General features: G+C 38.7%; 1 protein-coding gene across 2 annotated transcripts; it reads left to right on the top strand.

The window, feature by feature from the left end:
- Positions 1-955: 955 nt before the first annotated feature.
- Positions 956-9394, top strand: npy2rl (neuropeptide Y receptor Y2, like). Of its 2 annotated transcripts, none has more exons than XM_027006170.3 (4): positions 956-1215; positions 3881-4536; positions 5694-5850; positions 6230-9394. In XM_027006170.3, exons 2-4 carry the CDS (start codon positions 3902-3904, stop codon positions 6557-6559), a joined length of 1122 nt encoding a protein of 373 aa, XP_026861971.2. In that variant the 5' UTR covers positions 956-1215; positions 3881-3901; the 3' UTR covers positions 6560-9394. The 2 variants fall into 2 exon arrangements, with proteins under 2 accessions (XP_026861971.2, XP_081557686.1); XM_081701560.1 differs by having other exon boundaries at positions 956-2239.
- The last annotated feature ends 15204 nt before the right edge of the window (positions 9395-24598 follow it).

Genomic DNA, 24598 nt, shown 5'->3' with positions numbered 1-24598 from the left:
ACTGTCATATAACTGCCACATCATACCCATGTTATTTAATCTGTTCAAATACAGGATATAGAAGGGTCTCCATTGGAGATAATGGGGATACTGTTGAGCCTCACTTCTGGACACCACATGTAACCTGGTAAACCACACACTACTTTGTTATATTTTAAACCTGAACCTGGATATAGTTTAATATTTTCATAATATTTTAATCGTTAGTATCTTTAGTATTAGATGACATGCCTTACTCAAATTTGCCATAACGTGGATGAACAAAGGGATCCGTTAGCAAGACGTAGGTTTTTGGGGGCAAGGAACAAAGAATACAAGCCAGGCAAGCTAAGTCAAATCACCAGGCGAGCAGAATGCAGAGACGATACAACGGGGGTCAGAACCAGAGCATACAGACACTAGACTAGTATATCAGCTGAGAAAAAGAAAAAACCTAATACTTTACAACGAAGTAATATCATGTATGCGAAGTAATCGGTCAATTCACAGGTGTAGAACATTAGTACATCCGAGTGGGCGTGGTCTGCAGATTAGCTGTGATCGACTGGCTGTCTGGTGGAGGGTTTGCAGACGTGAGATCACCATAGGAGTAAAAAAGATGAAAAGATATGATAATGGAACTTATAGATATAATGATGTGGTTTTTCCACTATATTTAATTTAGCCTTGTGTGGATCCACTCCATTTGTGTTACACTTTTATTTGTCGTCACACATCAGTTAATAATGAAAAACACATTATTGCATTTGAGTTAAAGTTGTTTCTGCGTTTAAAACTCGGCAAAACATGGGTACAATATTAATATTCTCTCTCTCTCTCTCTCTCTCTCTCTCTCTCTCTCTCTCTCTCTCTCTCTCTCTCTGTGTGTGTGCGCGCGCGCGCGCGCTGTCTCCGTCTGTCCCCGACCTAGCGCTAACTTGTCGGATTTCGTTCTCTGCGTACTCCCTCTGGACCCTGCATGCAGACGGATGTCGATATAAAATGTGTCGTAGATCGGGGGTTGCTTGAAGGAGGCAATCAACTCGTTCTTACCCGAGACAGCGGCGAATGAGTTTTAAGCTTTGACATTATTTTTCCATCTAAAAAACATTACAGTTTGCTTATATTTGAAAATGATTACTGAGGGATGAAGAGATAATACGACATGATTTAACTGCACTGATAAACTCGTTGGAGACAATAGATAGATACTGAACCCTGTGCTTTCGAGAAAAGGTAAGTAATTCTCTGTTACTCGGACCAACACATGATAGGAATACGCCAGTTTTCTGTGGAAAACACTGGTAAAAATGATCTAAACTGTTAGCCATCTAATGCGTACGCTCAGAGGTGGAACATTATCATAGCTGTTATGTTTAGGAAGTTTGACGTGAAGTTTTCATAAGCTGAGAGCTTTCGTCTTGATCGTCACTTTAACGAGCGCCAGAGTTAAAAGTGACATTTAAAGTAATGTGTTGATAGTGTCGAGTTAATTCAAAATGAATCTGCCAAAGACAGCCGATTCCTTTCAAGCTGGACACACATTTTTGTGCTGGGAAAACAATTGGGAGTATGTCATTATCTCACCAAGAGATGATCCTCATCACTGAGGATAAAAATCCAATAAATATATTAATGTGGTTCCATAAGGCCATCAGTGTGATAATTATTTCAAATCAGAAAACGTTTCCTAGAGGAAAGCCAAGCGCGTGTCATTTTATGTTACTTATAAAGCCGAAACTTGTCATTAACACACTGTATACTGTTGAAATAGGATTACCATGCCTAAAAAAAACGTTCAGCTATTCAGTCGTTTTGCATCTAAACAAATTTGTATATTTCGAGTGTTTAATATATGGATATGTAATTATGTTCTTAAATCAATTCTGAACACATTTCTGTTGGCCAAATTGAGATTACTAAATACCTTTGCAAAAATGCTATGACGCCAGTGCTAAGTAACATGGACAACCCTGAAGCGATACAAATGATGAAATGAGGCAAAAAGGCAAAAAAAAAAAAAAGTTACGCAAGGGATCATCTTTAACTCAGTCAGCAGCTGATATCTTGCATAAGACTGCTCTCATTACTTTGAGGATACTACCCACCAAGCTCTTCGGTTACTCTTCATTATAATTTTTATCTTAAAATAATTCAGGGAAATCTTGGGAAATGGAGTAGCACAGCTACTCTACTGCTGTTTTTAAGTGAGACAACAAAAGGAGATTTTTCCCTCTTTGGGAGAAGGGAAGAAAAAATGGTATGTTATCTCTAAAAATGACATCTAAACAAAATATATCATCTTTACTTTCAGAGTTGAGAGAAGCAGTGCGTCTGTCTGCTTGTAAGACCTCGTTTTTCATGATTATGCTTTTTTTCCTCTACAGCTAACTTTAAGCATTCTTACACAGTTAATGTTTAAGCATCTATTTTGTCTACACATGGTGTTTGTGTGTTATGGGCTCTGCCTTTCCTAAATCAGAAACCATTTGGCACTACTGGCTATTCGCTGTATTTAAAAAAAAATAGTTTTCAGAATTCAGAACATCTTATACATTACAGTTGAAGTCCTGAAATGATTTTAAAACAGTTTGCTTTGGTAACACATAGATGAAACTGCATGAAGCAAACTCAGACAAAAAGCAATCCCAGAACAACAAAACTAATAAACAAGATTCTTCAGCTAATATAAATCTCAGTTTATTAAACTGTGTTTGTTCTATTTTTAAGATAAATTACAAGAATTACAAAACAAATGCATTTGAACTGTATTCAAACACACAAATCCCACAGTAATGCATATTTCTTGGATATTCATAATAATATATTTTCTAAATTTTATCTATTACATACTTGCCTTTTGCCATAGACTTGTGATTTTGGTGAGTATATTTCTTTGGAAAATAATATGGAATATAAATAGAGCATAGATTGTAGCTGCATAGTATTGGAATCATTATGTTCTGTTCAAATAGAAGCTGTTTATTTATTTATTTAGCACATTTTGCAACAGATGTCACAAAGCAGCCTAACAAATGTCCAAGTCCAAGCCCCCAGTGAGCAAGCCAAGGGTGACAATGGCAAGGAAAAATCCATACAGCATGAGGAAGAAACCTTGAGAGGAACCAAGACTCAAAGGGGGATCCTATCTTCCTCTGGTGGCCGACAACGGTCACCACAATAATAACAATTTTAAGAAAATAATAATAATAATAATAATAATGAAAACAATAAGTAATTAATGTCTAGTCCAATTTTATAGAGGTCCTAGTCTTGTCCCGATGGTGGGCATGTGTCTGAAACCCATCCCGCTAGAGAACGTCCATTAAGGGCAACGGAGAAGTAGTTGGCTAGGGTGGAGGTGTGGTGGGCTACAGGAGGGGACATCAGGGGGTGGTGAGAGTAGCCATGGCAGCTAAGATGTGTTGAGGCTCAGTAACATCATGACATCAGGCATAAGTGTATCTTGGCAGAAAGAGACTAGATTATTAGGCATGTCCAGGTATGAGGGTGTGTAATTTGGGAACTATAATGTTTGCTGAAGAGTTTGCTGAAATAGCTTTAGCAATGCTTCAGTAAACACCAGCGCTGGCACTGTATGCTGTTCAAAATAAGGTAACCTGTTTGGAAATATAAAAACCTATGCATTCTTTGCCACTACACCTCACAGTCACCTTGACTCACTTGACTTTACTGGCCAAGTACACTAACATGCACAAGGATGTTTTAGAGTTAATAAGAAAGTTAATGTTTTAAGGAAACTTAATGTACAGCTGAAATAATTACAAAAAACAGCAGTGGTGTGGTGACTAAATTAGCTACTTTAAAGAAAAAGCAATATCGTTTGTATTATATGATCAGATGATTCTCTCATATTAATTAGCCACCAATTTCTCCACAGCACAATGTGATCATGTGACCAATGGATGACATCAGCTTAGTCAATGGCTCTTCAAAGGTTGGGGTCTGGACCAACAATGTAGAGTCACCCATTCCTGCAGAGAGCCATCCTTTACTGGAATTGGGTGACAGCACCAAGCTCCTGGAGGTTCAGGTGGTACTTATTCTGGCATACAGCACTATCATCCTCCTGGGTGTAGTGGGGAACTCTCTGGTGATTTACGTGGTTTGCAAGTTCAAGACACTCCGCACAGTAACCAACTTCTTCATTGCCAATTTGGCTGTAGCAGACTTGCTCGTGAACACGCTGTGTCTTCCCTTCACTTTGGCCTACACCCTACTTGGGGAGTGGAAGTTTGGACACGTACTTTGTTTCACATTACCGTATGCCCAGGGCCTAGCTGTCCATGTCTCCACAGTAACCCTCAATGTGATTGCACTAGATCGACACAGATGTATCATTTATCATCTCGAGACTCGGATGTCAAAGGACAATTGCTTCCTTGTGATTGGTGTCACCTGGGTGATCAGTGCGGTGCTGGCTAGTCCACTGGCTATCTTCAGGGAGTATGGGATTGTAGACCTCTCTCCAGGCAAATCCATTGAAGTGTGTGGGGAGAAGTGGCCAGGTAGGAGCACAGATGGCACTCTGTACTCGTAAGTAAATGTTACTTATTTCATGCACCTTCTTGAAGATTACTGTAATTGTAAAATAATATACTATTATCATAATTGCAATTCAGAATTCAAGTTAATGTCTTACAAAACAACTGTTTTGATTTCATTAAATAGTTGAATACATAAGTTATTGTTAAAAGTTGTCAAGAACTTTAAAGTAGCAAACCAATCCTCATGGTTCAGGTTAATGATGTAAATATAATGCTTCTTCTGAATTTAATATAATAACAATATTTAAGTTAGTGATGTAAATGTAATGCTTCTCCTGAATTTAATATAATAACAATATTTTAACTGTTAAGACATGTAAAGAGAGCCTATAGTTTACTTTAAATATTTAGGATATGGAACCAAATATCTATCTGTTTTCTTGTTAATTTTACTGTATGTTACATGTTTTAATTTCTCCTGGGTTTACTGGGAATAAATTTACATCACTTTTAGAAGTTTTAAAAAGTTAAGCATAAGACTTCTTTGTAGATATTAGCATGAAATTTAGATATTAGGTTGAATTTATCTGAAATCGGCTTTTCAGCTAAATTTCAAGCTGCTTATGATTACAAAATATGTGTGAGATCACTTGGGTTGATGACATTTTGCAAATCCAGATGACTTCCTCAGAAATGTTACATTAATTTTACATTGAAACATTGACAAGAAATATAGCTATAACCAGAGGAGATTACTTTTCCATTCAGAGATACTTTATGAATGCTATCTTGAGCTTATGATAAAGTGTAAACAGCTCTATTAAAGGATAAGTTTGATAATTTTCAATCCATATGTAATTAAATTGTTATTCTAAGACTGCATAATTATGCATAATAGAAACCCACTGGTAGCTTTAGTGATGAGACAACTTTCTACTACAGTCTTCTAGGCTTAAATACAGGCTAAAGGATGCAACTGTTTAGGCCTTTAAATCTTTCTACTGTAGCTAATGTGCAAAACACAAATGGTTGGGATATATTGTTACAATTCCAGGTAGCTCCAATAATAAGATGAGTTTATTTTTTAAGCAGGATTTTATCAGCATTTTTTTGAAGGTATGAGTGATTGCTCCACTGAACTCTGTTTATGTTCTAACTGCATACACACTTATGTAACAGTTTATTGTAACGTTGCTTTTTTCCCAGGATATCCATGCTGCTGCTTCAGTATGTGTTACCCCTAGCAGTCATCTCTTTTGCCTACATCCGGATATGGAGTAAACTCCGTAACCACGTGAGCCCAGCTGGGCGCAATGACCCCCACCATCGCCGTCGTAAGACCACTAAGATGTTGGTCACCATGGTACATATGTTATTTAATACTACAGTAATTTTACAAAACATTTCAGTATAAGCATCATAGATTTTCCCTCAAATGCCCAGAAGTTACAAGACATTAGGATAAAAAGACAGCTAAGTAAACTCCACTATAAAAGTCACTATATGCACTGAAGATTTTGACCCAAAAATGTTTTTTTTGTTTTGTTTTCGGTAGACCTGCTCCTGACAAACATCATTAAAATACCAGATCTTAGAAATATATAAATGAAGAAAGTAATGTGTAGCTACTCAAACAACTACTCAAAAAGTATTCACACTCTAAAATGACCTTCCTAATGAGATTATTTTAGTGAGGAGCCTCATGTGCATTTGCCATTCCAAAGCTAGTGTTGACGTTTCAGGTTGTGGTGTTCGCTGTGAGCTGGTTGCCATTCCACGCTTTTCAGCTGGCTATCGACATCGACAGCAGTGTCCTGGTCACACGCCACTTCAGGCTTTTGTACACCCTTTTCCATATCGTGGCCATGTGCTCGACCTTTGCCAACCCGCTCCTCTATGGCTGGATGAACAGGAACTACCGCAGTGCATTCGCTGCTGCCTTCCGCTGCAAGCAACGACTCGATTCAGTGCGCCCTGACGGCCGTGAGAACACCTTGGTTCGTACCAACACCAAAAAGGCCCTCGAGGCCCAGGACAAGGTTGCGAGGCATCTCAATGCTACAGATGTCTGAGGGAGCTGTAAAACATTGGGAACAATGGGTTAGGCAAAATCTGCAGTGGGCGGCTCTGCACAGAACCTAATCACCACAAGGGCATGCTTAGAATCTTCACTGCCTGAATATTCTCAGTACTAATATTAGCCTGCATATTTTTCATGATCAGAGAGCATTCTGTCATTTTCTCGCCATTAGGACTTCTGGGGTGCTTTTCAGTTTGAGGACTTTTAAACATGGCTTGTGGGTTGTCAGAATAGGGAGGTCTGGTGTAAGATGCCATGTTATTCTAAAAGCTTTTTTGAGTGGATCTCAGATGGCTTGTATGCCTACTCAAAAGTAATTTTGTCAAAACAGACAACATACTGATATCACTATATGATGGAAAGTCATGCAGTTTTACCCTCTGCTGTGTTATCTTATGTATTTAGGCAAGAGGTCTGAGGCCCAACAGAGCCTCACTATATATGAAAATGTTCAGGCAGCAGCCTATCACTCAACATATCTGTACATTATCAATGAACCATTATACACAGGCTGCCGCTCTCTAAGAGACAACTGAAGCACTGAAGAGAGATGAGGGGGACGTTTTCTACTACCGCAGTATGTATGTTTCACGAGGAAAGGCCTGCAACATAAGTGGCACTCTGAAAAGCCATTAGGGATATTGCCATTTCAGCGCAGTACACTTAAGCAATGCAGAGAAGGATTCCAAAGTGGGTCTCACCTAAAATGATTGAAAACAAGGTCTTCAAACCACATACAAGGTGTAGGTAATTCAGCTTTTTGGTCATATTCTGGATCAAGAGAGAATGAACGTGAGCGATCTCATCATAAGCCTGATCAACAACAGAAACTGTGACTCATCCAAAAGATTACACTGTATTAATGTTTTAAAATGTGCTAAAGAGCTTTTTACTGTGATATGTGAGCTGCTGCTTTCAAAGTTGTTCTGCTAAATGAATGTAATGTACAGTGAATGAAAATGTGCTGTTTCTATGAAGACAATTATTTCTATTACGCCATCACATAGGATAAGTGTACTTTCATAGCTTAAATGATGGGATTTTTGGGGAAGGAAAGGAAATTAGCCACACTGCTTCCATAAAAACAGCACTTTAGTTTTCTGAAGCAATTCAATAGAGGAACCAAAACTCACTGTTGTCTGAAGTGCTTTTTCACTACAAATGATGAATCATTTGAACTAGCCAGTAGTAGTAATTGAAAATGAAGCTCTGGTTGGCTTCTCCACAGCACAAGATTGCTCTATTTGACCAGCAAGGCCTATAAGAGATGAGAATGTCATACTTAATTAGAAGAATGGATTCCTGTGTGATTTGGTCTATTATTTCATAATAGTTATATAATATGACAGTGCTTATTGAAGATTATGCACTTTCAGAATTTGTAACTTTAATTTTACCAAAAATGGTGTGTAGAAGATGAAATGTGAATTCACAACTGAATTGTGGCTTTAGATAATTCACAGAAAAATCTTGGAGAACTCATGCCTTATCAGCCAATTTATTAGAAACACCTACCTTGTACCTAAACTGCCTAGACACTTTACCAATAGGCTATGACCCTAGTGTAGCAATGTCCACTAGTATAATGTGGTATTGTCATCTTGTTTTTCAGTCATTTCATTTATGCCTACTGAGGCAGTGTGGTCTGCAGCTCAGCACAGAAAGCATTTGTCAGCAGATCTGTCTGTGAAACCCACATGCAAAAGGTTTGTAAAAACCTGATAAGAATTACATTAGCCACATACAATATTTAACAAATAAATAATGTGGCATAATACTAGCATTCTCATTTTGTATGTAATGAAAGGAGGCATATTTGGGGAAAGAAAAATAGATTTGCACATGAATAGGGCCATAATCATGTTTAAAAAAACATATGCTTTATAATAAACTTCACATATAAAATCATGATCGTGTATGATTCTTACAGACCCATATTTGTATAAGGGAAAAAATAATCAATACTCAGACCCAACCTCGCTTAGCTTCTGAGGTCAATCGTGATCAGAGGTAGTCTTGACATAAGGGAGAATCAGTAAAGAAAAACGACAAACAAATCTATAGAAAGTATATTTCCACGAGGAGAATCACAGACAGAAATAATCACTAAGAAATTGGCTTCAGGTGTTTGGGCAACTATATTTGTTGCATGGTCATCCATTGAAGTAGAGGCAAACAGGGATAGAACATCCATTGAAGTAGAAGAAACCCAATGAGGAAAACGAGCGGAGGAGGTGAAGGTGTAAGAGGAGGCTCGGAGCAATTCGTGCATAGAACACACAGTGTTGGGAAAGAGTTATTTTCTACAGTGTAGAGTCTGTAAGAAATTGGATAGTGCTTTAAGTATCATTGTCTAGCATATTAAATTTGACATGAAAAAACTACTGTACAGAAATGGTTACTTAGAGGCAGAGCTGGTTCAAGTTTATTAAGTGTTGCAGGGGTTTTAACACATGGTAATATCACTGCTGGGTTAAATGTAACCCACTACCCTGTAAAAACCTGCAGTAACAGTAAGAGACTTAACAGTTGATGAAGAGTAAGAAGACAATTGATAAAGTGCAGAGGATTGCTAATACAAATTTTGTAAGGCAGTGACACATACAGTTAGAGTCGACTTGTTTTTCATGAAGTGGCTGGTGACTTTGTTTGTGTGAGTGTGTTTCACAGCCTGGGACCAGAATTGATTAAATCCTGAATATTCTACACAAGTCCATATAAAATATAAATCAAAGAAACGGTGTGCAAGTGTGTGTCTGTCTGTCTGTGTGTGTGTGTGTGTGTGTGTGTGTGTGTGTGTGTGTGTGTGTGTGTGTGTCTGTGTGTGTGTGTGTGCATGACACATGCTTCCACATGGTTATCCTTTTGATTAACCAGAATCATTTGTTCCTGCATATCCATGTTCACAATTCATTATTCATATGATTTGTGTTTGCTCAAATGCATTTTAACTGGCATAGCTTGAAAACAGACATGACTAGAAGTTGGGCAGAACTGAGCTTTTAATATACCATGTGTGTTGTGCATAAATACGGGTGAAACATACATTTGGCTTTATGGTTCATATGATTATACTTCTGTCTGTCCGGTGGTATATTTTTTTTTCATTGATTATAGCTTTGAACCGATATTATTCTGGTCTTTTGTTAAACAAATTAACATAAATATCCATGGGTATATTGAAAGTAGTCACAGGCTACAGAATGCTCTGTAATTACAAATGTATTTTTGAACATTGTACTTTTATTTGGATACCCTCTGTAAAGTGGTTGAATGGCATAGTACCTACTGTAAATAAATTTAGCATCGAGCTTATTGACCCAATAAAAGTTCAGTAGTAGGCTCATTTTCTAATGTTGCTATTGATTGTTCTGATTGTCCCGTTGCCATTCCCAGATGGAATCCCTCATTTATTTTCTTTAGCTGTGCTTTGGATGTGTGCCCAGAGTCTGAGGCACTTTTACCAGTGATTATCATGGATCAGAAGCTTTGAAAACCCACATGGAATTGATTGAGTGTAACAATGAAACCTACCCACTCAAGTTTTTGGCCTGTACTTCACCTTCACAGACCCCATCCCTGTGTCTGCTCCCACTCTTTCCTTTTTTCTATTGGCCTTACCACTCATCGCCTCGTCCCAGCTGGGCGGATGAATAGATATGGTAAACCTTACTTTTGTAGGCCATGTCTGCTTTTAGGCTATGCCCAGTACATTCCAAAGGATATTTCTGCTGCTCTCTGAAACACATGAATGCACGCACACACTCACACACACACACACACACACAAGTTCAAACACTGACTTTACAATCTAAATTCCCATAAAATATTACAGTAACCATAATATGGGGTTACACCAGGGGCTTTAACTGAAAACAAATTGCAAAAATGACTTACTATATTTTCCATACCAAAACAGATTTTGGCTCAATTATTTTTGGTATTTAGTAATACCAAAGTTTTATTCTTTTAATATTATACTTAAAAACAATAACATGCATTTCAACATTGATACCATAAACATCATTACCCGCACATGATTAAACAGCATGTGAGCATAATACTTTTTGAAGTTATGAAAAGGCCCCAGCAAAGTTCAAGTACACCATCTACAAAAAACAATAAATAAATAAAAGTTCTATAACCCCTTTATTTCCAGGCCACTTATTTAGTCATGAATCCTGAAATGGACATTCCATAATAATGTATATGATAACCTGGTCCAATCTGTCTCAGGGGAAAAGGGTGGAGGCCGGTGTACTGGGGAAGGAAATAATCAGAGAGCTGATGGGTTTTTAAGTGATCCATGTAACTGTAAATTGGATTTAGAAGAGTGGGCATAGATACTCTTATATGTGCCCCATCGCTTTAGACGTTTTTATGCAGTCATCACTGCATAATAATTTAAAGATTTGCCCCAAGACCTTATAAAACCAGTTGTATCCCATGATTTATAATTACTGCACAGCTTCACCCATCCATTTATTATTGAGAAAATTATCAACCAGTCCTGTGTGGGCTTGAACACAGTCCTGGTATTTGCTTCAGACATTTTGAAGGACAGGATGAAGTGGAGATGGTGGTGAGTGGATGCCTTGGAAATGGCATCCAATGACCCAGTGGCCATGGAGTGGATGGTAACTGAAGGGAACCAGACAGATAAAAGCAGGGAATACACTCCCAGTAAGTAGTGAAGGAAAGAGCCTGTGCTGAGTTTTCCTGACAGAAGTATAAATGTTACTATCCCAAGTTGTTGCAGATGGTGGTATGCATGAAGTTAAATGACCTATATTGTACCTTTTATTTCCAGGGGAAGTTAGGCAGGAGGCTGTTTATGGAAGTTCATATTTGTTTAGTGGTTTGAACTCCATATTGTTATACACCAAGGCACGAGGGCCACCTCTCTAGATAGATTCATTATTGCCAGAGTTGATTTCCTACATGGTTCTGTCATTAGAACACTTCAGTTATTTGAGAAATTGGTCATCAGAGCAGCCATCATCAATAAGAAAAGGGGAAGAAAAACGCACAGCCTTGATGGACACCCAGGGACACGTAATAACATACAAAGTCACATAATATCTCCTAATTGCCAAGACATCCGAGATCTATTGACCAGTTGGCGTAAAGCCAACTGGGAGAGCATAAGGAGGAGTTGTTTGGAATGTCTGTTATAACCTAAGATGAACACAAAATGGATCCTGGAAAACGAGATGTATCCAGAGGTTTTAAACCTTACCAAGGCACATTTTTACTGTATCCATGGCTGAGCGGAGTGATTTATGTAGGCCAATATTAAACTTTCAGAGGTTGTTGTAATCTTGTAATCCATTGGCCTGTAGCCATGGAAATCAGATATTTTATATTATTAAATCCAAAACACTTAAATCCAACACAAATCCAGTACAATTATATCCATCACACTTAAATCCAGCACTTTAAAAATCTGGCATATGTAAATCCAACACTATTAAATTTAGTACACTTTAAAATCTATTACACTGCCCAGCACATCCTAGACTATCCTTTTTCTTAATCAGATGAAAGCCCCACCCAACACAAATTTCAAGTTGTCATGTAAAAAAAACTTTTAATGTGAACTGCCATTGGTCCATTAAAAAGCGGGTTTTACATAGTTTACATTTTTACACAGTGGAAGCATATTTAATTTGTAATATTTTGAAGTATTGTAGATTTAATTAGAGATTAGACTGAGAGTTTCCGTAGCTGTTGGACAATGAGAACACTTGACTTTCTAGTGAGGACAGATGTTCTCCGAAACAATGCAGGACTAATGTCTTCACATCAGTCGTGATGAAGTGCTTTGAAAAGCTATTCAGAGACTTCATCACATCTTCACTGTCAGCCTCCATGGACCCACTGCAGTTTGCATATCGCCATAACCGCTCCACTGACGATGCAATTGCACATCTTCTACACACTACACTGACTCACCTGGACGAAGGGAGAGGAAATTATGTTAAAATGCTGTTTGTCGACTACAGTTCAGCATTTAACACTATCATCCCCTCACTGCTCACTACTAAGTTGGGGGATCTAGGACTGCATACATCCCTGTGCAACTGGATCTCCAACTTCCTAACAGACAGACCACAATCAGTACGGGTGGGCAACTGCGCCTCATCCACCCTCACCCTCAGCACTGGAGCTCCTCAGGGTTGTGTCCTAAGCCCCCTGCTCTACTCACTGTACACCTACGACTGCACAGCCACTTCCAGCTCCACCATCATTGTCAAGTTTGCTGACGACACCGTTGTCATGGGTCTGATCTTGGACAACGACGAGAGGGCCTACCTGGAGGAGATTAAACACCTGGAAAACTGGTGCCTGGAAAATAATCTCCTCCTAAACGTCAGTAAGACAAAGGAGCTGATCATGGATTGCAGCAAGAAGCAGGAGCGGCACTACCAACCTGTGAGGATCAGTGGAACCACGGTGGAGAGAGTAGATAGTTTCAGGTACCTTGGTGTTCACATCTCGCAGGACCTGTCCTGGTCCCACCATGCCAACTCCCTGATAAAGAAGGCTCATCAGCGTCTTTACCACCTCAGATGCCTAAGAGACTTCAGACTGCCCTCCAAGGTACTGCGGAACTTCTACACCTGCACTATCGAGAGCATCCTCACGGGGAACATCACAGTCTGGTTTGGGAATAGCACCAAGCAGGACAGACAAGCACTCCAAAGGGTAGTGCATTCAGCAGAGCGCATCACTCACACGGAACTTCCTGACCTGCAGACTATCTACTACAAGCGGTGCCAGACCAAGGCCAGGAGGATTGTGAAGGACCCCACCCATCCCAACAATAGACGCTTCTCTCTGTTGAGGTCAGGGAGGCGCTTTCGCTCCCTGAAGACCAAGACAGAGAGACTGAAGAGGAGCTTCTTCCCACAGGCCATTCGGGCCCTGAATCAGGGAAACTGATAAACTGTGGGGACCACCACCACCATGTAACATAACTGTATATATATATATATATATATATATATATATATATATTCAAATACCTTGTAACACAACGACTGTAAATATGTTATAAATGGATCTGTACATTCTGTAGATTGTGTACATATATACACAACCTTGTACATTGTGTATATAATCATAATATACATATATTGTACATACATTGTTAATATATTTTGTACATACATAGAATATATATATTTCTCTTTGCATATATATATTTCACATATATAGAATATCTATATTTCTCTATGCACCCCTGTTTTTTGTTGTTTTTTTTCCTCAGTTTGGACAGAGCACTCTCAACCATTTCACTGTGAGTTATACTGTGTATGACTATGTATGTGACGAATAAACCAAACTTGAAACTTAAAACTTGAAACTTCACTTTCTTGGGGGTTCCCTGAATGCAAAAGAAGGTAAAAAACAAATTTACACAAACAGAGATACCAATTCTCAGATATGCCTCTACCAGTTATCTTCTCTCTCTCACATGCTCTCTTTTGATCCACAACTGTTACTTTGTTTCATTACAGAATTGTCCAAAAGACAGATTGGAAAATTGGGTTGGACAGTCCTTAAATGTTTCAGGTGTTAATTAGAAGGTTGAGGATAATTAGAAGGAAGGGTGGCTATGACATTAGGAATCCCCAGGAATCAGTTCTCAAACCTCTTCTGTTCAAACCATATATGCTGCCTTTAGGCGAAATTCTACAGAATAACAACATGGATTGCCATAGTTATGCAGATGACATACAGATATGCCTGGTTCTCTCACCAGATAATTACAGTGTGTTAGACTTACTGTGACAGTGTCTGGATCACATAAATAATTGGATGAGCCAGTATTTCCTACAGTTAAATAAGGACAAAACAGAGAATCGTGTTTGGCAACAAGGAGGAGAGAATTTGCATCAGTGAGAACCTTAATTCTCAGGCCCAATTGCCACAGGGCAAGGAGCAGGATGCACAGACCTCTCTCAATGTAGACATTTATTAAAACAAGACACAAACAATAAACAATATGGCACTGACATATCAAGCAGTGTATTGTGATTTAAACAATAAATGACAACGGATACAGGAACTTACATAATTGCTAATGATCATGACCATGACCATGACCATGACCATGACCAGCTAACGAACGTTGACACCGCACAATGACTGACACCACAGTACAACACACAGGGGTTTAAATACAAACATAGATGAAACTAACAACAAGGTGCAGGTGTGTGTTAACAAGGAGGCGTGGCAACAAACAAGGCAGTCACATTGAACACAGTCGACAATAAACTCCCACTGCACATGGCAAACCATACCACATGATCAGTGAGAAGGGGAGCGTACAGTGACAGTGTTCAAATAGAGTCAGATCTCACCTTCACTGTTCACATCAAAGCCATCACCAAAACAGCCTTCTATTATCTCAAACATATAGCCAGAATCAAGGGTCTCAAGTCCCAACAAGATCTAGAGAAGCTCATGCAAGCTTTTATCTCCTGTAGGGTGGTCTACTGTAGTGGGTTTTTTAGTTGACTTCCCAAAAAGACCATTAAACAGCTACAGCTCATTCAGAATGCTGCTGCTAGAAGAACAAATCATATTAGCCCAGTCCTAAAATCCTTAAACTGGCATCCGGTTAGTTTCAAAATAGAGTTTAAAGTGCTGTTACTAGTCTATAAATCACTGAATGGTCTTTGGCCTAGAATACATCTCGGATCTGTTTAAAGAATATAAACCAACTAGTCAACTAGTCGAGTCCAGAGTCCAAACTAAACAGAGGAAAGCAGCATTTCGTTGTTTTGCTGCATATAACAGGAACATATGCTAGAAGATCTTAGATGTGCCCCAAATGTAAAAATTTTTAAATCCATAAATGTGCCTATAATTGAGCTCTAAAACTTGCACTCTATTTTCAATGCATTTTACCCTTAATAAGCTAATTCTATTATTCTATTCTATTATTCTATTTATTGTAACATGGTTTTATCTTGTATCTTTTATAAGCCAATTTTAAGTTTTTGCCTTAATTCTACTTTAGATTTTTATACTTTCTTGTACTCTTGTACTCTAATGTGAAGTCTGATATCCTCTCAGGAAGTGAAGTACTATAGACTGTGTTTCTATAGTAGTTTGTAGATGCTTGTTGTATCCTCTCAGAGATTGAGAGAAGACTGTGCTGATAGGACTGTTTCAGGCACTGAATAAAGTCTGATATCCTCTCAAGGATTGAGAGATGATTGTTTTCTGCTATAAGCAATCTGTAATTATGCAAAGAATGATATCCTCTCAGAGGCCGAGAGAAGACTGTATCCTCTTAAGTATTAAAGGGGTGTTTTTTCTTCAAAGTATTATTAAATTTAATTTCCTTGTTTTCATTGCATGTCGTAATTTTTAACTGTCTTTTAAAATCTTTCCTTGTTATAATTTCTTTGCTATAGCCATTTTGAATGGCTAGATCTCAGCTTTTATTTCTTTTTGTTTCAGTCATTTTTATTTTTCATTTTTAATCATTTCTATTTTTATTTCTATTCTCCTTTATCTGTTTCTTTGTATTTTGTTATTTGTAAAGCACTTTGAGTGACCACAGTGTATGTAAGTTGCTATATAAATAAACTTGCCTTGCCTTGTCCTACAAGCTGCATATTTGCTGTCACATCACATTAGATATATCACAGCTTGAGTGGGTTCTCCCCAAAGAATAGTCCTACACTTGACTCTCTGTTCAGCATCCTGTTTTTGATTGAAAAAAAAAAAAATTTTGCATTCATAAATTTCTGATTTTTAGCACATCCAATGCATACGCATACACACACACACACACACACACACACACACACGAACGAACGTGCACACACACACAGATAGACACACATGGAATGAGATTATGCTGTCTGTGTAATGCATAATATTTGTGATATGCATAATCACCTGATGTGTTGCATATATAACAAGACATGAATCAAAGCCCCGTGTTCCACCTTAGAGACAAAGCACTAAAGCTGCTGGGCATCTTGTAAGGGGCTGAATGGGGATGAGTGAGAATGCCAGGAGGCGGGTTCACTCCTCAACACATCTCCTTAAAACACGCAGCACAACACCACTGCTTAAAGGCAAATACGTACCCTTTTGCAAATAAACAACACACCCACACAAGCAAGATATCAATGCTGTCCCCCCCCCTTCTCTCTCTCTCTCTCTCTCTCTCTCTCTCTCTCTCTCTCTCTCTCTCTCTCTTTTTCTGTTTATGTATGTGTGTGTGCGTGCACGTGCTTGTGCACGTGCGTGTCTGTGTGTGTGTGTGTGTACAGTTATGAAATTGAAAAATTGAAGAAGGCTTCAGAGAGAGAGAGAAGTGTGGTGAAATGAGTAACATTCAAAGAGAATTCAAAATCCATCTCTGTTCTTCCAGCTGGAAATAACTAGAAGCCGGATCATCTTACCGAATCTCTCAGTATAAAAGTGCATCCATTCAAAGAGAAGCCACTACACTCAAAAGATATATTACCAAATGTGCATGCATGCAGTAGGCAGATAATGCACAGTTAATCCTGATTAACACGGGCATGGATAATTTTGATCTCCATCCAGACCCTGCGGCTCTCGAAACTCTTTGAAAAACTTGACTAACCTTCTGACGCAGGTACTCTGGTGCAGTGGATGTGTGACATGGCAGCATAGTGAATCTCATTGTGAGTCAGTGGCCATTCCTTACTCTACATAAGCAGGCTTCCTGAGGGCATAAATCTGAGTAAATGGGCTGTCCGCTGCCATGAGTGTTTCACCACCACAGTGTGTGGAACGATAGATCTTGCACCTCCTGAAAACATGTGGACATTAAATAAATAAATTGTGTCATTTTGGGGTAAATGATTCCTTTTTGTTCATTTTACATTCTCTGCTGAGTCTGACTCAGCTCAGTATGTGATGACTCTACTCTGTGTCGGTGGAAATGTGGCGTGATATTGCTGGGATGTCAGGCAGCATGGATGCAGGCTAAAGAGGCTTTTTACACGTTTACATATTGCAAGGTAAAAAGTATTTTGTTTCCGTGCACTCAGTAACACACAAAGCAATCTACTGCATAATAAATAACTGTCCTCAAAGCATAGGAAAAAAAAATTCATGCCAAAGATCAGGCAGATGCACCATGTTTTGTGCACCGTGCAGATGGACCATGTTCTGTGCACCATGCATAATGATATGGTGAGGGAATTCACTCCGCCCCAGCTTGCGCTTCTGGCCATTAAACATGCAATACATAATCACGATAATGGATACTACACTCCCAGAGTTATCATGTTATTATGAACAGACTGCAATACAAAAGTACCAGTCTGATAAGGCCCAACATGACTAGAAATTTGCTAATCTGCTAATCTGGATTGCAAATGATGTCATGCTTCAACGGTTTATCATAACTCCTTTGCCAGATGAAATGCTGTCAAAAATGGGTTGTTTGTGACCTGAATCCAACTATACCAAAGCCTGTTCAGTAAGCAGGTCACGGCGGGTAATGCAGCATCTTTTAGCAGCAAACAGACATTGCAAAATGTGTTCATATGAAGCAGCATTTAATCTATTGTCCAGTGGAAAATCAAGAGCACATCTTGAACAGGGTGGATATTCTGATGTCGTGATGTTTACATAAGGACACTACAAAGAAAAAGCCAACTATTTACCATAAATTGCCCAGTAAAGACTAATTGTTTTATCTAAGAGGTTACAGTATAGGTATACTGTCTTACTGACTAGTTTATGTCATATATCCAATGGAAAAAAATATAAATGTCTGCTTTTTATCACGCCGCCAGACACCCAAACAAACTACAGTATCCATCATGCTGTTCCTCTCCAGGAGAGTGACTCATCCAATCATCGACAGTTCATCAGATCCTCATCACCTGCATATTGAGTTCACCTGTTTCCCAGGTTTATAAGCCATTCTGAGACTGTTTGTTGTTGTGAAGTATTGCCTCCAGTTTACCTGAGCATACAGAGCATTCTATTCCTACTTTTAATCGCCTGTGTTTTTGACTTAGTTTTCCCGTTACTCTCAGTTATGATTTTTGCCTACCCCTTTATTAATTTGTCTTCCTGTGTTTTTGCTCTGCGGTTTTTTGGACTTGGACTCTTTTTCTCAATGACTGTGTTTACCATTGACTGCATCTCTCTGGTTCTGACCATGGCTAGTTTAACCCCTACAGATCCAGATTTCAATAAAACTCCTACCTTTTATTTGCAAGTGTCTGACTTTGCTTACAACGTTACACTTTTAAACATTTCCTCTACTCCTTAAATGTCAGAGCTCTGCCTACCTCTGTATTCACATTGTTGGGACACTACTTTATGACTGATGGGCAGTTTGTTGACTCTGATTACTTACAAAGTCTTGTTTTGCTTGAGATGTTTTCAGTTGCTGTCTGACCTGACTAAGTATCAACTGCCAGGACGCAGCCATTACTCTAAAGACCCTTGTCAGATGTGGATCAGCGTCTTCAAGCAGACTCCAAGGGTCTTCATGTAGTCTCCAATAGGAAATATGGTGCTGAAAAGATGTATTCCTTTATAACCTCAAGCCTTAAATGCATAAACTGGTTATAGACTTAATTCCAATAGGTTTATAAGCTTTATTTAGTCCATAATGAAGTAGCTAGAGTTGTTTTGTCTACTCAAAATTCTGACAATATTAATCTGGCATGGTGATGGCTAGCAGTTGATTTCAAATTACTATTTTAGTTCTATTACCACCTCTAAATGGCATTCAGTATTTTTGAGGACTCATAATCTACATAATCTACATTGTCTACTTCAATTAGAATACAGGCTCATTACCTGTCCCTATGAGTATAAAGAGTCTCCCACACTGTACAATATTATTCCAGTGTTTGGGAGTTGTGCAGAATGAATTGTATCCATACATACATGTAATACTGGAACAGTTGGTATGAGCAATGTTTTGGGAATTGGGACACATGGATCTGTTATTTGTTGTTGTTCATAAGAAACCAACTGGAAATTTGAAGGAAGAAAGAAAAAATCATTGTGTGAAATGCTATATAAATGATTCAAAATCTTATAAAGGAGAAATAAAATTACAAGAAAACCAAGAGAGTTGCATAGTGTGACAGGGTGATGGACCGTGACACAGCATGTTGTGGGCTCGGTTTTCCAAAAGCAATAATAATAATAATAATAATAATAATACATTTAATTTCTTAATACATTTTAATGATTGTTTCAAGGTGCTTCACAGTCATTAGTTAAAATAATAATAATAATAATAATAAAGTAAAATGAATACAATAAAAACAATAAGGTGAGCAAGGTTGATTTTCACTAGAGGCATGATCATGGTTTGATGCCTGGTCTTAGGGTAGACAAGTAAAAAGACCTTAAAATGGAGTACTTCAGAAAACATGCTTTAAGCAAATCTGTACTGAGAGAACATCTTCTCTCAGGCCTAAATAGCTCATTATCATTGATCACAGCAAAACTACCAAACGAACGTCCACACAAACAGGATAATAGGAAGAGACAGAAAGTCTGTGGATTAAATCTAGACATTACTTTGTGTCTGGAGCTGTTAAGGTCTACAGAAGGTACATGCTGAGTTCATTAAATTCTGAGCATAAGACGGGGGGAGGTGAATGCCCAAATGTGTAGATCACCACTGTTTTTCTCAGTCAGTGAGGAATAAATTAGATCTAGTATCTCTTAATGGCAAAGTTCCCATAAAGATGCTGATGACCAATTAAGCGAGCCTATCACATCCTCCACCCCCCGCCCGCCCCCGCCATTTTGCACAATTAGCCATGGACTGCCATGTCATTGTCATGTCTAGAATGGTAAATCTATATGGAACCGGCAGAACTGAGTGCACGTTAAGGATATCAGTGGGGTTGGGCATGACCTGGGTCACCGTAGTGGGGAAGATGATATGGAGCCGCACTGTTGAGCCTTCTGGAGGTGTCATTCTGGAGGGCTTAATTCAGTGAAACCCAGACAGCGGGAGGTGCCTACCAACAATCAACCAAAGTACTGTAAATGTAATTTTACGCAAGACAAGACCACTCACTTCATAGTATACCACTCACTTCATAGTAGAAACAACATTGCAAGCTCTTCATAGGAGTCATCAGTTATCACAGAAAATGGGTTATAACACTGTCTTGTTAACTGCTTTCTCATCTAATGTTTAAGTATATTTTTACACACAGAGAATCTTAAGACAACTTTAATCAAAGCACTAACTCATACTATAATGCCTGACTGATATACATTTGCTGTACATTCCAAACCACATGTGCTACCACTTCGTGCAGACCACCTCAGGGTGCAGGTCAGTCAGCCGTCAGTGAAGGAGTTTGGCACGAGTCCGCTTCTGCTGCTCTTTGGTCCAGGTCAGTCATGGGTTGTCTGTGGTTCACATAAAGTTCACAGTTAAAATAGACTCTCAAAAGGAATCTTTCTAAATTAATCAATGTCTATGCCAGCCAACTGATGACAATGAAGTTTGTGAAGCAAAGTGAATTATTATGTATAATAAGGACTATATGTTAAACCAAACTTGGTAACACTTTCCATGGTTGTAAAATGTAACAGCTACCAAATTTTTCCACCATGCAGAAGATGGTTTACTTTTAAGCAGTCATAAAAACAAGGTCTAAAGTTGTATATATATGGCAGAACAAAGAAAATATAATGCTGGAGAACAATCAGATCTTGGCAATAGCCCCAGACAAATCCCTGTCATTACTGAATCTAAACATAACAGTTTGGGTCTCAAATCCATATACCAAAGGCCTGCAAAAACCATATATGATCATAAGGTTATATATAGCTACGTAAAAAAATAAGAGGCCACTACAAAATTATCAGTTTGTCTAGTTTTACAACTGATGAGTATGTGTTTGACCAGGCCGAGCAGTTTTGTATTATTCTATAAACTACTGGCAACATTTCTTCCAAATTCCAGATAAAAAATATTTATGAAAATGACCAATGGTCAAAATAATAAAACAGTTACAGAAATTACAGATCACAAATAATGCAAAGAAAACAAGTTTATAAACACCGTACTAATCTTTCAACTTAGGATGAGTCAAGAAATCAATATTTGGTGAAATAACCCTGATTTTTAATCACAGCGTTCACATTGCTGTTAGGTAAATTTACGCCACTCCTGGCACAGAAATTCTAGGAGCTCAGCTTTGTTTGATGGCTTGAGACCATCCATCTTCCTCTTGATCACATTTCAGAGGTTTTCAATGGGGTTCAGGTGGTCCCTCATCCACACTTTGACCTGGCTGTGTGACATGGAGCATTGTCCTGTTGAAAAAAACAATCATCAGAGTTGGGGAACATTATCAGACCAGAAGGAAGCAAGTTTTCTTTCAGCACAATTTTGTATGGGGTTTGATTCATGTGTCCTTCAGCCTTGCTGAAACACCCCGAGATCATCACCGATCCTGCACCAAATTTCACAGTGGGTGCGAAACATTCTGGCTTGCAGGCCTCCAGGTCTCCATCTAAACATTACATGACCAGGTGTTGGACAAAGCTAAAAATTGCACTCAGAGAAGATGACCTTACTCCTGTCCTCTACAGTCCAATCCTTATGGTCTTTCGCAAACTTCATTCTGGCTCTTCTTTGCTTCTCATTGATGAAGGGCTTTTTTCTAGCTTTGCACGACTGCAGCCCTACTTCCAGAAGCTTGTTTCAAACCGTCCTGTGCAATTCACCCCAGCTGCTGCATGCCATTCTTTTTGTAGGTTACTTGATGACATCTTACAGTTGTTAAGTGATATTTGAATGAGGTGTCATATATAATCCTTGCAAACACCTATTACCTTTCCATTTGAAACATGCATACAGATCTTATTACATATAAATGCGCTTTTAATATGAAGTATGAAGTATATTTAAGAAACATATTAGGAAATGGACATGCTTGGGGATTTTTTGTTTGATTTTTTGTTTGTTTTTTTACCAAACATTTAATTTTTACCAGTATTGTAACATGGCATTGCATCTAGGCTTCTTGCAGACCTTTTGTATAGGAAGTAATACATATTTTACAGTCATCTGCAGGCAGATGCTTTTTGGAAATAAGTAGCTGCAGAGATCTGTTTCCTTTGTAAGTGTGGTGTGCTACTACTTACACAACATGAATGAAGCTTTTTGGGACATTATGGGACCCAAGCCTGGACTGTAGTTGAAAAATGCCTGCTATTGGTTTCTCCACAGGACATCTATGGTGTTGAGGAGATGCCACTGTAGCACTGACACCCTCCAAAACTCCAAATGTGGAGTTCATTGTCCAGGCTGATGAATATAAACCAGTGTCAGTGGATATTAATATGCACAGCCACGTTTTGATTAGCAGGAGCAAGTACATACAGTTAGGAAAGCTAAAAACAACAACAACAATAACAACAATCACAACCAATGTGGTTTAGGAATATGTTCTTACTGCTCTGTATGATTTTATCTCTGCTTTTATCTCATCAAGATTGGAGTACTGTAATAGTCTTCTAATAGTCTTCTTGGATGCTCTACAACGTCACTAAATAAACTCCAACTCATATAGAATGCAACAGCAAGACTCCTAACAAGGGCTTTTGACTACATTAGTCTTGTTCTTTCAGGTATGCACTGGCTACCAGTTAAATTTTGGATTGATTTTAAAAATTGCCTTATCGACATATAAAGGGCTAAATGGTCTGGTCCCCCATTATCTGAACTCATCACATACTATAACCCACCTCATCTTCTGCACTTTCAAAACGCAGGGTTTCTCATCTTTAAAATTAGTAAGACTACAAGTGGGGGTAGAAACCTCTCCTATAAAGTCCCTCAGTTATAGAACAACCTTCCCAGCTTCAACCTGAGACTTAGACACACTACCAATTTTTATATCTAGGCTTAAGACTTTCTTATTTTCTAAAGCTTTCAGATAGCTTGCTACATATAAAGGTGCAGACCCTGGTTGTAGAGTTTTCTGGTAATCCGAGATGTTGTTGCTGTTGTGCAGCCACCTCATGCGTTCAATCAAGATTGTGACAATGATCTCAATGGAATGCAATGTCTCAGAGAGCTCTTAGGACTGTGGTCAACCTAAGGCCCTCAGGACTATGGTTACTCTCAGGCCCTTCCTTTTAGTTTGCTGCTATAGATAAACCTGCTGGAGCGACATGCTTATTGTTGGCTCATGCACTGCATATGGACATATAATGTGTATCTTGACAAATCTAACCTACATCTTTTTGTTTTATTTGCATGCTAATGCATAAATGATGGCAATAGTGGACTAGTCATGCTCATTGGCAAAAAAACTTCTTAAAAATGTTTCAGTTTCGGCAGACGATGTGTCCATGGCACCAGCTGACATGCCCTCGCTACAATCTCAGAAACAGCCCACAAACCCTAGACTCACTGGAGTATATGAAGCTCCACATGTACACTGAAGTGGCTACTCAGACTACAAATAAAATAATAAAATATGGACTGATACTATATGGGCTGCCCAATGGAGGATGGGTTCACTCTTGAGACTTAATCTTCCCACGGTAGTTTTTGGGGAGTTTCTCCTTGCCTCCATCATCCTTGCTTGCTCATTAGGGATCTGGACCCATACTTTTGTAAAGCTGCTTTGTGACAACAAATAGGGGTCCCATCAACATGAAGTGTACATCTCACTACATGTAAACATCTCACATCCTAATGTAAACATCATGACGTCCACTTCATTGTACTGGGACTGCCTGCATGGGAGTGGCAGGGAAACTTTGCTTTGTCGGACTGAAACATGTCTGGTGTCTCTTGAGGATGACAAATGAAATAAATGGTGCAAAGGCTGCTGGCGTATCTGAGTTGCTTGCTTTAGTAAGATGCAGTTTTCCCTGACATGATTCCCTGTATCCTGCGTTGGAATGTTGCAAAAGATGGGTTTTACATGACATCAAAGGGGAAGGTCTAGCAAGGCCTGTATTCTGAACGATGATTTCAGTGACCAACCTTCTATACTCTTCACTG

This window comes from Electrophorus electricus, chromosome 18, assembly GCF_041902795.1.
Source record: "Electrophorus electricus isolate QZ-2024a chromosome 18, ASM4190279v1, whole genome shotgun sequence".
In the NCBI taxonomy this organism is placed as follows: Eukaryota; Metazoa; Chordata; class Actinopteri; order Gymnotiformes; family Gymnotidae; genus Electrophorus; species Electrophorus electricus.
This window is presented reverse-complemented; position numbering and strand designations above follow the sequence as displayed.